Source organism: Sorex araneus, chromosome 2 (genome assembly GCF_027595985.1).
Source record: "Sorex araneus isolate mSorAra2 chromosome 2, mSorAra2.pri, whole genome shotgun sequence".
Lineage (NCBI taxonomy): Eukaryota > Metazoa > Chordata > Mammalia > Eulipotyphla > Soricidae > Sorex > Sorex araneus.
Window position 1 is genome coordinate 194,383,009 of NC_073303.1, and position 12,693 is coordinate 194,395,701.

Below are 12,693 nucleotides of genomic sequence, written 5' to 3' on the forward strand. Positions count from 1 at the left end.
CAAAGACTCTGATGACATCACCGTGCACTGAAGTCACAAAGAGACACAAGGTCAAGGAGGGGATGCCATAGTGATGGAACCCACAGCCCTGCCCCACCCACTTAAGTCCTAAGTGGTCTCCCAGTCCTCCAGGGCCCCTGAGGTCCCTCTGCACTACTGCTCTCCTCTTTCCAACCCTTCCAACAGCTTCCTGGCCCCATGCCTGTTCTCTCTGGAACCCAGAGAGCACCTGAGCCCCTGGACTCTTTGATGCCTGACTGGGTGTCTCCAGTTGGCTGCCTCATAAGCCTGACTGAGTCCTACATGAGGCTGACTCTACTCTCTGGATCGACTTGGTGCTTAAATCTTCTTTCCTACTAATCTTCATCGCCTTGCACGAGAACCCAGCACTTGGCTGTCTCAGCAAAGTCCCAGGACTTAAAGGAAATCACGTACCTCCTGACACTTTTCTGGGAAGTGATCCAACAGGCATCAGGTATGTTGTTTACAAAAAGAATTGTTTAATAATAACATTGATATAAATAAAATGTGTCCATGGGATGGGAGTGATCCCGTAAAACTGAATAACCTCACATAGAGCTTCATGTGAAAGTTGGAATAATGTCTGTGACAACGGAGTGATGAGGAGAAGCTAAACTGAGAGGGTTACCAGTGATGTGCCTGAAACAAAAATGAAACTGTCGTGCGGATTTCAATTCTGCTGTCTCCATTTATTCATAAACTAGCTTCATCTTCCTGGCACTTTGAGGATATAAATCTAAGAAGTATTTTCCCCTTGGTCTATAACTGTATCTTATTTTTAAAAGAGGCAACTTTGCTCCAGGCTTCAGTGAAGGTTTCAAGGAATAAATTCTCGACTATATATAATACATATCAGATATGTGCTCCCTCGCAAAATTAATTAACTAAATCCTTTGTCATTATACTTAAAGCAACTGCCAGAATTCCATACAAAAAGTGTTATAGGAAACGAACATGCCATACCTAGACTCCCTCAAATTTTGCAGCATTGTAAATTTACTAGCATCAGAGTCAGGTTCCTTGTATATTCTAGTAGCTTAATAGTAACTTCGTGTCTCCATAGCTAACACCAATCAGATTGGTTCCTTCCACATTTGTCCAGAGGGGGCTCTGTCACAAAGAATGAGACAAACAGACACGAAGAGACCGACAAATAGACTTAATAAATAAATAGGACTGTTTTGAGTCTCATGAGCAGCAATGAGTTGAGCCCACAGAAATGCCATTTATTAAGTACATCATTCCACTGGGTTCCCAACACACAGACCATTGCTTAAGTTAATAGAGAAAGACACTGGAAAGATAGCACAGCGGGTAGGGCATTTGCCTTGCACAAGGCCAACCTGGGTTCGATTCCCAGCAACCCATGTGGTCCCCCGAGAATCGCCAGGAGTAATTCCTGAGTGCTGAGCCAGGAGTAACCCCTGTGCATCGTCAAGCTGGGGTAATCAATCATTGGGCATCCTTAAACTATAGAGCAAATTCACAATTTCTTATTCTATTTTTTCCTGTTGCCTTCTATATTAAAAAAAAATATCTAAGCTTTTTATTCTTTCTTGGCACTTTTTTTTTGCCCAGATTATATTCTAAAACACATTAAATATTCTACCCAGCAGACTGACTCTACCTTGAGGTTGCTAGGGAAGTAATTGCCCACATATCCAGTCCCCTATAACGGGAGTCCATTCTCTACTAGCTTCCTATTGAGCCTCGTCTGGGTCCATAAGGCTACATCTCCTTCCTGCTTAAATCCAGCCCATCTTTTCTACTCACTGGCTGTGTAAATTTCAAATACAATTCCTAGCATATTTTGAATTCCAGATCCCAAATTCCTGTTGCTCATGCACTTAATTTTTAGGGATTGCCTGTCCTATTTTCCAGATCATCATGCATTTCTGATTTTGAGCAATTAATGCATTCAGCTCCTCAGGGAAGTCGTCATGAATCATTTCTATGCAATTGATTTCACCAATTTTTGTTTCTTTATTCTTGTCACATTAGTGATTACAGATAACAGCTTTGTTCTTCCCCAATCCTAACTCCCGTATTTTTATTAGTCATGCCTCAGTAGTAGGTTGTCAAACATCTTGTAGGTACTATTCAGTTCTCAAAATAATATTCATTCAGCTGTGTTCTTATAGAATTCATGATGAATAACTTCTATTATCTTTTCCAAGGAGTATTCAATTTCTTATATATTGATTCATACTGAGAACATTTTGAAAACCATTTTTGATATGTTATTTCTATTTTTTTAACTTACTATTATCAAGGTAGATAAATGTTGGCCAAATAGTTATTTAATGACAAATTGCAAGTAAACCTGTAAATGAGAAGTTCCTTGATATCCATGTAAATGAAATGATGATATTTGAACATCATAGAGGTAAACAAAGCTCTCCAAAGAAAGTAATTTCCCAACTGAGTTTAGTGTGTATGTACAAATTGAACTGGACTAAGGGATATCCAACAAGAAGATGATTTCACTAATGGAGTAAAAATGATAAAGTGTTATTAATTTATAACCAATAGCCAAGCTATCCACATACATACACACTACATCCCTAGCTCAATTTGTGCACTTACCATCCTCCACTATCAACCAATTCTTCCTTGAATGTTAAATGATTTTAACTATCCCCTTCAGTATTTTTTTACCCTTTCAAATTTCCATTTATCTGTTCTCATATTTTATCAGCCTTAGTATTTTTAACAATAAGACCATCCCTACTTTATTATTTTTCTTTGCAGTTGTTGCAGGGTCCGTAGTTGGTTATGCTTGAGACTGATAGGGACACTTCAAGTGATACTCGGGTTCCTGTCTCAGTTTTAGGGGCTTTTAGGAGGCCATGGAATGCCAGGAGTAGAAGCTAGGGTCTCACACCTGAAAGCATTTTACCCTTTGATTCATACAACCCAACTTCAGTTTTATTTATAATATCCTTTCCTTTATAACATGTCATCTCCAAGTAAATACTTTCTTCCATTCTTCTGAACTTGGAGCTAAACCTCATTGCAACAAATTTTAAAGAGCGTGTAATGAGGATAGCATGATCTAATGAGTATGCAAACTTGAAATCAACAATTAGTTTGATATACTGTGGAGAGTTTGACAATGGAGTTCTCAGGTTCACAGAGCATGAGAAAGCAAAAATGTTGCTAAAATGTCTTATAAGTAAACTGGGTTAATAGTATTAATTTCCATTGATTACCTGAAAGGTTATAATTTTATGCATTAATAGCATGCTCTTAAAATTTAAAAGTTGCATATTTATCATTCTGAGAAAGGTATTAATATACATTTATATATATGCAAATAAATCATATTAACATATTTTGACTAAATACCTAGTTGTTATTTTATTGCATGACTTAGCCACAGCTATAAAGCAATGAAAAGTCACAAATATAAACAAAAATGTAAGAAATATTTTGTTGATACCCAATAAAATGACTATTTACATTAAAGCATTCTAAGATACCTGAAAAACAAAATTAAAATATATGAAAATTAAGTCAAACATAATCAAGAAATATTTTCATATTTTCATATTTAACACCATAAATATTATAGGGAGAAATAAATTAAGACCAGAATAAATAAAGACATAATAAACTGATGAATTTAAATAATCACTAATTTATGTTGAATGTGTTCTGAATTACACAATGCTAGCAGTTGTTAGTATAGAAGCTATAGGACCAATCTAAAGTGTATATAATGCCAGTGAGAAAAATGGGAAAATTGATCTTGAAAATTAGAAGTATCCCTGGTATACTCCCCCTTTCCCAATCTCCCCCTGCCTCCATGGCAGACAATATTCCCCATATTCTCTCTCTACTTTGGGGCATTATGGCTTGCAACACAGACTCTTGAGAGGTCACCCTGTTTGGTCCATTATCTACTTTCTGCACACATCTCTCATCCCAACTGATTCCTCCAGCCATCATTTTCTTAGTGTGCACTAATGGAGGGATGGGTGTTTGATCATTGTGTGATTGTAACACAAACATAAAAACTTGTAACTATCTCACAGTGATTCAATAAAATTTAAAAAAAATTAGAAGTAAAATTGAAAGATTTCAATTGTTTTATTTATACCTTAATAAAGAGATAAATTAATATATGACTTTTGGAATAATTATAAATAATTAAATCAGAGGAACAGAATAAGGTTTGGGAATAGATGCTTATGCATATTACGAATGCTTTCAAACATAGTCAGATCAAATGAAAAAAATATTTTTTAACAAATTATAGCAGCATCATTAGGAAAGTTAAAAATATATAATTAATAAAGAAAATGTGTTGTGTGTATAATACAACCCATACCTGAAGAGCTAACTTGTCAAATTTGTAGAAGAAAATAAGAAGAGAGAATATCTTTGCAACCTAATAGTAATTTTTTTTAGAATGTAAAGCACTATAAAATAAAAGATCAGCTACAACATGGGAGAATATCAAAAATATTGTGACTAAAATATGGTTACCAGAGAGGAAAAGAAAAAGGACAGGAGAAATGGTAGAGTGCAGTTTGGCATATCCATATATCAAGTTTAGAAGCTGTTATCCATGAATTTATATAATATTGCATAATAATTTAAAATCAATAAAAAGTGCTTTTAAAATAAAAAACATGCTAAATGAATAAAAGTGGAAAACCAGAAAAAAGATTATGTGATATAATTTCTTTTTTTTAACTTTTTATTAAATCACCATGTGGAAAGTTACAAAGTTCTCAGGTTTATATGTCAGTTATACAATATTCAAACACCCATCCCTTCACCAGTGCCCATATTCTACCACCAAAAACCCCAGTATACCCCCCGCCCCCACCCCCTACCCCCTACTGTATAACTAATGAATTTCACTTCATTTTTTCTTTACCTTGATTACATTCCATAATTCAACACAAAACTCACTATAGTTGTTGGAGTTTCCACCCAAGAGAGACAGACTTACTACCTTTGATAATTAGTTTTTCATTGCTGGAAATGAATATGTAGCCCCACTGCTACAAGTACATAACTCTCTTTTTTTTTTCCTTTTCCCCCTCATCCCCCTTCCCGCGCCTTATAGTATGGTGTACGCCACGCCGCATCGGCCAGCGTGGGGCTTTTGCTTAGTTCACAGTCCAGAGAGGTGGCTGCTACATTAATAACCTTCAATATTTCAACAAAAATTTACTGTTATTATTTGGAGTTTCCCCCCCAAGTCAGACCTGTTCAAAAGGAACCGTTTCACATTGCTGACAATTATAAATGTTAAGTTTTGGATTTCTGTATAAAGTCCAGGGAAAATTCTGCCAGAAATTACATAGCCCAGCTCTCAGTCCCAGTGCATTGCTGTAAGAAGTCTCTGGAATCAAAGTCTTTAGGTGCAGAGGGTCCGATTCACGCTCAGGGGCTCCGGATTTATCTGGGCCGAAGGCGTGCTGGTTAAGCCCCCTTCCCATGAGTTCCTGGGAGCCCCAAAAGTAAAAACCGAATACCTCTGGGTTTGGAGTCATAGAAGATGGCGCCTGCCACGTGGGTGCCGCCAGCCCGCCGCTTTCCATGCAGGAAGACAGGGTAGGGAGGAAAAAAATCCACCCCCTGGCAGTACAGAGTTGTAGCCCAGTTCGCAGTCCTAGTGCATTGCTATTGGATGCTGTGCTGGATGCCCGAATGTGTTAGATCTCTGGAATCAAAGTCTTTAGGCGCAGAGGGTCCCAATGTGATCTAATTTCTATGAATTTCCAGAATAGACAAATTTCTCCCATAACAATAAAAATAGCATTGCAATACTTGTTCACAAGGGGCAGGAATTGATTTAAAAGAATCAGAAAATTTATAGTTTGGAAATTATTCTGCATCTTGATCACCTTATAATAAATATATTAAACACAATATTTGTCAAAAGCAGTCTTTTAAAATATTATTTTCCTAGAAAGTATTCATTGAATTAAAAGATAATTATAAAAACTGAAATAAAATATATTTCTGCTCACATCATTTCATCATCCATTTCTGTGAGAAAAAGAGCTTAGTCCTGAACAGATCTTGCCAAGAATGACCCCAAATCTTTGTGGCTTACTTTCAAGTTATCTTTGCCTTTTCTATCAAAAAATAGGCCAAAATGGCTTTCAGATTTATGAAGCGCATCTTAGGACTTTGAAAATACTTTCTCTCCCAGCCCCACCTATTTGCTGTATATTGATTTCCTTAAGCCTTATTTTAAAAAGCTATTTTTCTTAAGAAAGTTTTCCTTTATGTCAGTATTTTAGCATGGAGAAGACATTTACATCTCATTGTCACTGAAATTACATAATTAATTATTTAGTATTTGCGTTTTCTATTACACTTTTAGGTCCAATTCAAAGACAAATCATGCAGTTAAAATATATTTCATTCTGAGGTTATGCAACAATACAATCTACTGAAAAAATTCCACAGTATCCCAAAAGCTCAGGGTCTAGGAAAGTCTTGATAGGAAAGTCTCAAATTATATTATAAAAAGTAATGGCATGGACAAAATTTTTTGACAGTATTGAAGAAGTCGTATAGTTGATGGGGGTAGTAGGGGGACAGCAATGAGTTCTTGGAACATAATAAAGCCAAGATGAAATTTGAAGAAGTTACTCTGTCACTAGCCCTAAACCAGTTAAAAAGCGTTATTGTCAGACCCACTCTATGGCCAGACACAGGAACTGAGATCTGATAAGACCCTAACTGTTGCCAGCACAGACCCAGAGATAGGCTGCATGCCCTCCTGAAGGAAGTTCCAGTAGAAATAAGGATTGGGATAAGGACATGAAGGAGGATGATCAAAAGTTTCAAACTCTTTTCCTTGCCGATGCCATACCAATACACTCTTATTTAGGTAGAAAGCCCTGCTGAGACAGCTTGGAAGAAAAATATGTAAAACTAGCTTTGTAAAGATAAGCATATGCCTCTCCCTTTGGAGGTGGGGGAGTTGCCTGCAACTCCACTTGTGATGTGGACTCTCAGTTCTCTCCCCTCTTCCCTTAGGAGAATTCCATATTTTCTCTCTCATCTCTGTCTCTCTGTGTCTTTCTGTCTCTCTCTCTCTGACTCTGTCTCTCTTTCTCTGACTCTCCCCCCCCTCCCTTGTATGTTTGTCTCTTTCCTTCTTCATCATCACTAAATAAAGATAATTTGCTTCACTATTCCTCTCCTCCCCAAATTCTTTATGGCAAGGGAAAGGCCATGGATACCAAAATCCTGGGTAAAGTCTAGCTCTGACTTTTCTTTTCTGCAAAGAATGATTCTTTGCTTCCGCCTGAGTCCTCTGCTCCCCAAGAAATTGTATGTCAGGGATCAACGCCCATGCCAGGGAAAACAAGTGGGCTCAGGTGTGTAAGGGCTGCTTCCTGGGGCTGGTGAGACCTGAGGTCTGTCTAGATTATCACTCCAGGGGCTGGAGCAATAGTACAGAGAGTAGGGTGTTTGCCTTGCACGCGGCCCACCCAAGTTCGATTCCCAGCATCCCATATGGTCCCCCGAGCACCACCGGGAGTAATTCCTGAGTGCAGAGCCAAGAATAACCCCTGAGCATCACCAGGTGTGACCCCAAAAAATAAAAAAGTAAATAAAAATAAATAGATTATCACTCCAAGATTCCCGAGGCACTTTCCAGGTCACCAGTGTCCTAACGGGGAAAGAGCAGACTCCCTTCTTGAGGCTGACGTCTCTCCCTCCTTAACACTATATAAGTCAATGTGACAGTATATTCTTTTAAAAAGCAAGGGCAGATACTTAGTGAAGATAAAACTGTTCTCTGTAATCTCTTGTGATATAGACATTAATAGATATAGCAGTGGAATAAATAAAATTTTTCATGAGAAAATTTTCTAGACACTGGTTGGTTATTCTGAGAAATAAAGCCAGGGGGCCACTGGTAGACACTTATCAACTGAAATTACAGTTGCAGGGACAGCAGAAGCTTGGGGACTAAACTTCTGTGTTAAAAGTTATAGTATTGGGTCCACAGAGAGATAACAAGTGGTAAAGTGCTCACTTTGCATACAGTTGAACCAAGTTTGATCCCAGCACCAAAGAGAATCCTTCAACTCCCCCCAGGATTTATCCCTAAACACAAGGACTTGTATAAACCCTGAGCACTGCCAGGTGTGGCACAAAACACACAAAAGTTCCACAGTGTGATGCAACAATCAAAGTTTAGAGCAGGAGGAAGCTGGAATGCTAGAAGTACTGAGATGGAAGCCACAGAAGTGCAACAGAGTCATCAGTAAAATTTGCCAACTATGATATACTCACTTGTATATGGATCACCACATTTCACTATCCTTCAATTATTGGAATAAGGAAGTAGTCAAATCTATACATTGATAAACATGCAATATTACCTTGACTTGGAATGGAAAAAGGTACAGTGTATTTAAATTCAGCAAACAAAACAACTTTAAACTCTATCCAGTAAGAGGGTGGGGGAGAGGCACAGAAGCGGGTACTTTTGCAGAGAATGAGACAAACACAGGAGACAAAGAAATAGGAAATGATGAAATGTTTAAACTTTAGGTCACCAGGGCTGCCGTCAATCATCACAGGCCATTTGTTCAATGCAATATTGCCCCGACCACCATTGCATTCCCCACTCATGAGCTATTAAGTTGACAGAGCCATTAAGATCACTCAGTAAGTAAGTTAACCTCCAATGGGTACTTGAAGAGCAGAGGCTGGAATATTTCACATAGTCAATCAGGAGACACCTAATGGACTGCTTATACTGCTTATACTTATACTATTTATACTATGTAATATAAGTATACTAAGTATATAAGTATAACTGCTTATACTATTCTATCCTGGGTGCACTTTGCTTGCCCTGTTATCTATTCTGGGTGCACACTTCCAACCCCTTTTAGGTATTTTAAGACCTAAAATTTACACCACAACCTTAGGAAGTTGTGTTAGGGGGACAATTTCCCACAGCACTCTCCTGAGTGACAACAAGATGCCATCTCAGAGCTATAAATTTCCAGTATACAATAATGAAGTCTTTGTTGATGATGTACCTGAAGAGGGGTTAAGTGTAACAGCAGGGATAACTAACTTTGTGATTACAAATAGGCTGTTCTCATTGCTAAATATAACTCCGTGGACACATCATCGTACAGCTGTTGATCTACAGTCAGTCCATCTTTGAGTGACTTTTTTAAAAAATTGCTTGTTTATTTGATAAGCATATTAAAGGTAGTCAGATTGCTGACAAGATAGATAGATAATTAGATGGATAGATAGATACAATAATTAATTATTAATATTAGATAGATAGATAGATAGATAGATAGATAGATAGATAGATAGATTCCTAATCCAAATCTTGGAATGAGTGAACACGTTACCTTCTATGGCAAAGAGTCATTGGGATGGACAACCTAATTCAAGGTCACCAGTTCACCTTAGGAAAGATAAACCTTATATAACCATGAGCATCCTTAATAATGGGAGAGAGAAGTAGGAAAATAGGTAGGAGGGATGTAATTGAAGAGCTTTTTGAGAAAAAATAGCTGCTATAAATCAGAGCATGAACTTTGGAATCAGATGATGCCTACAGTTGAAAAGGGGACAAGGAAGTAATTTCCCCCTCCCACCTCTTCAGAAGACTATACCGCGCATACCTAAGATCTTGATTTTAGTCAAGTCAATCTGTCCAACTAATTTTTTCCAATTTTTATTCTTTTAATATTTGTATTTAATTAAAAAATCGTGATTAACAAAGTTACTGATAGTTAAGTTTTAGGCATATGATATGTCAACACCAAATCCCCCCACCGGGGTCAACTTCCCTCCTGCTGCAAACTGTCCAACTTTTGACCTACACCCCCATACCATAGCAAACTTGTATTGTTTTGGCCATTGATTTCATTAAGTTCAGTCACTGATTTTTTTATTTATTATGCCAATAAAAGAAAATAAAAAGAATAGTATATTCCCAGAAGTTAGAAAACTCCTCTTGTCTCTGACATCTGAAGGAATGAACAGAAGCCTCAGTTTGGCCAACTGAAATAAACTCAAAGCACAAAGCTATTTCCCATGACTCTTCTGCCTTTGCTCATGTGTCAGGTATGAAATTCACAGGTGGATTTTGACCGGTGAAGAGTGTGAGGCCAGTAGAATCATAAAATTCATGAGCAGCCCTGTTCACTGAGCAGTTTACTATTTAATATTTGAAATTCTGTAATTGGTCCTTATTTTCTTCCTAAAACTTCTTTTAAAAACACTTTGGGTTTTCCCTGTTAATACATAAGCACCAGTACTATTTCCTAAACATGGCGGAGGAGAAGTAGGAGGGAAAGGAGGAAGAGGCAGAAGGAGCCCAGGAGGAAATACAGAGGATAAAGTCCTGCCATTTACAGGTGCACAGTCACTAGTACCTTGTAAAATTTCATCTAACTCTTCTATGTCGCAATTTACACTTCTGTATAATAAGCAGGTTGAATTTGATGAACTTTGCATCTTCTTTGGTTTGTTTTGGAGCCACACCTGGCTGTGCTCAGGGCTAATTTCTGTCTCCGCCTTTAGGGATCACCCCTGGTGGGGCTCAGGGAACCATGTATAGTGTGAGGTTAGCATCCAACAGCTGCGGTATTTCTTTGGACCATTCATAGCTTCTTTTGAATTTTATACTTTAATCATCCTAGTAGTTAAGGAGGATGCAAAAAGAGCTTGAAGGAATGACTGAGATACTTATTTCTAGGCCTGATTTTTTTTTTTTGGCCAAACATTTTACATGATACCTCTTCCATTTAAAAATGTCAGGGATATTTGAGGACCTTATTAAATAAGAAATGGTAAAAGTATTGTTACCTTTCACATCCTTAGTTTGTGTCCTTAGTTATTACCCTAGCATCTCTGTTAGTACCTGACATTTTATAATATTGGATATGAGAGAAGGATGGAAGAAATAAAGAATATCCACTTTTATTTCAATATACACCTGAAACAGTACCTTTCATACTGAAATTGTTTTGTTTACAGTTAGAGCCAGTTAATATGTTGACAAAGGATCCAGGTGCAACTTTGCACCTGCTGAATCTAGTTAGTTCTTATCTAAGTTTGGTGTCCACTTCCTTATACAAGTGGAAACCATTTGAGCAGATTGAAGACTAATTCAGTATGGGGACTTAACCAATTAAAAATATAAAATATTTCTTGTACTGTGATGAGTAAAGCTCATAGGTCATTTTGTAAAAAATATATCTTCATTCTTTCTTCAATTTTAATATTCAGAATACATAGATATAATCATATATATCTAAATTGTGTTTCTATAGTCTTCATACAGCTCTGATAACAAGTGCCTTTAGAAATACAAGACCCATATTCATTGTGTGAATAAAAATAATCAAACATCTTGAGATCTGTAACTTTGTATCCTGAAACAGCATCTAAGGAATATGTCCTTAAGTAGTGCATTTTCTGATTTCTTCTGCATTTGGAGTTTTACACACATCTCAACCTGAGATATATAACTTTTTAAAAATTTTATCACACTCTCTTGGGCATTTGCCCACATCTCTTGAGAAGTGTACTTTTGGCTCTTAATCAATGTTCCTTCTAGCTCTCTCTGATTCTCTCTCTCTTTCTCTATATGTCCCTCTCTTTCTCTCTCCTCTCTCCCCTCATATTTCTCTACATATAGCTACTTTACAAAAAGAACATAAATAAATAGAAAAGCTAAGCTCAATAAAAAAATAGTGCATATACTCCAAATCCTCAATATTTCAAAGTTCATTAACAGAAGCAGTAACAACATACATCCTTATTAATTTGTGTGATAATGACCAACATTGACAGCATATTTGGAAAGCAGAATAAAATTTTATTAGAAGAATTTGACCTTCCAACCATTACAGAGAGTGTAACACCACACATCATATGAACTATGCCATTTTGGTCTGAGGGCAGAAGAAGAAAAGATTTGCCAGGAGCCAGGGAGTATTAAAATACTTTCCAGTGGAGGAAATGAAGACAGTAGATAATCTCGGAATAGAATCTGCATTTCTCAACTCTGTTGGCCTTTCTACAAAAGTAATCAGTAAAAGCCAAAGGTGCAGAGGGGCTGATAGTAAGATGAATAGAAACCTCCGGAAGGAAAGTAGACAGGGCTGCAGAATCTGGTTCCAGAGCTCAGGGAGGGGAAGCCACAGGATCCGAGGCCCCGAGATCCGCATCCCACTGAGTAGGAACTTCTCGACCCAAAGCCCAGGGAGCGGCTGCTGCTGGAGCCACAACCCAGAGATCCAGTGCAAGTGTCGTGGGGGCTGCAGAGGATGGAGGACTTTGGTTGGAAGCAGGATGTCTGACAGGGACGGGACAGCACGATGGATGACTGACACCTGGCGGGCTCATAGCAGATGTCCCTGTAGCTCCTGGAGTAGAAGGATCCCCACTGGCAGGGGCTGGGAGAGCAGACGTCGGTGCTGTAGACCAGGTTGCTGGGGTAGGTAGAGCTGGGACAGCGCCGATAGCCCCCAAAGGAGCTGCAGGAGAAGGTGCCGGAGCAGGAGTTGCTGGCCATGTCGATAGAGGTCAGTTGGGCTGAGTTAGAGCGAGATGGAGAAGGTTCTGAGTTTGAGTTTGGCCTTCTGGACAGCGCCTATATATACTCTGAGCCGTGGGCGTGGCGATCTGCAGGGTTATCCC

The 12,693-nt window shown here is 38.1% G+C and overlaps 1 protein-coding gene across 1 annotated transcript; it reads right to left on the minus strand.

Annotated features, from left to right (window-relative positions):
- Positions 1 to 12,063: 12,063 nt before the first annotated feature.
- On the minus strand, positions 12,064 to 12,568 carry LOC101543697 (keratin-associated protein 13-1-like). Its single transcript, XM_004618993.3, has one exon. It carries the CDS (start codon positions 12,566 to 12,568, stop codon positions 12,083 to 12,085), a length of 486 nt encoding a protein of 161 aa, XP_004619050.2. The 3' UTR covers positions 12,064 to 12,082.
- Between the last annotated feature and the right edge of the window lie 125 nt (positions 12,569 to 12,693).

Bases quoted from the DNA above. Each gene is read 5' to 3' on its own strand.
- LOC101543697 (XM_004618993.3), bottom strand. From the start codon at position 12,568: ATGGCCAGCAACTCCTGCTCCGGCACCTTCTCCTGCAGCTCCTTTGGG.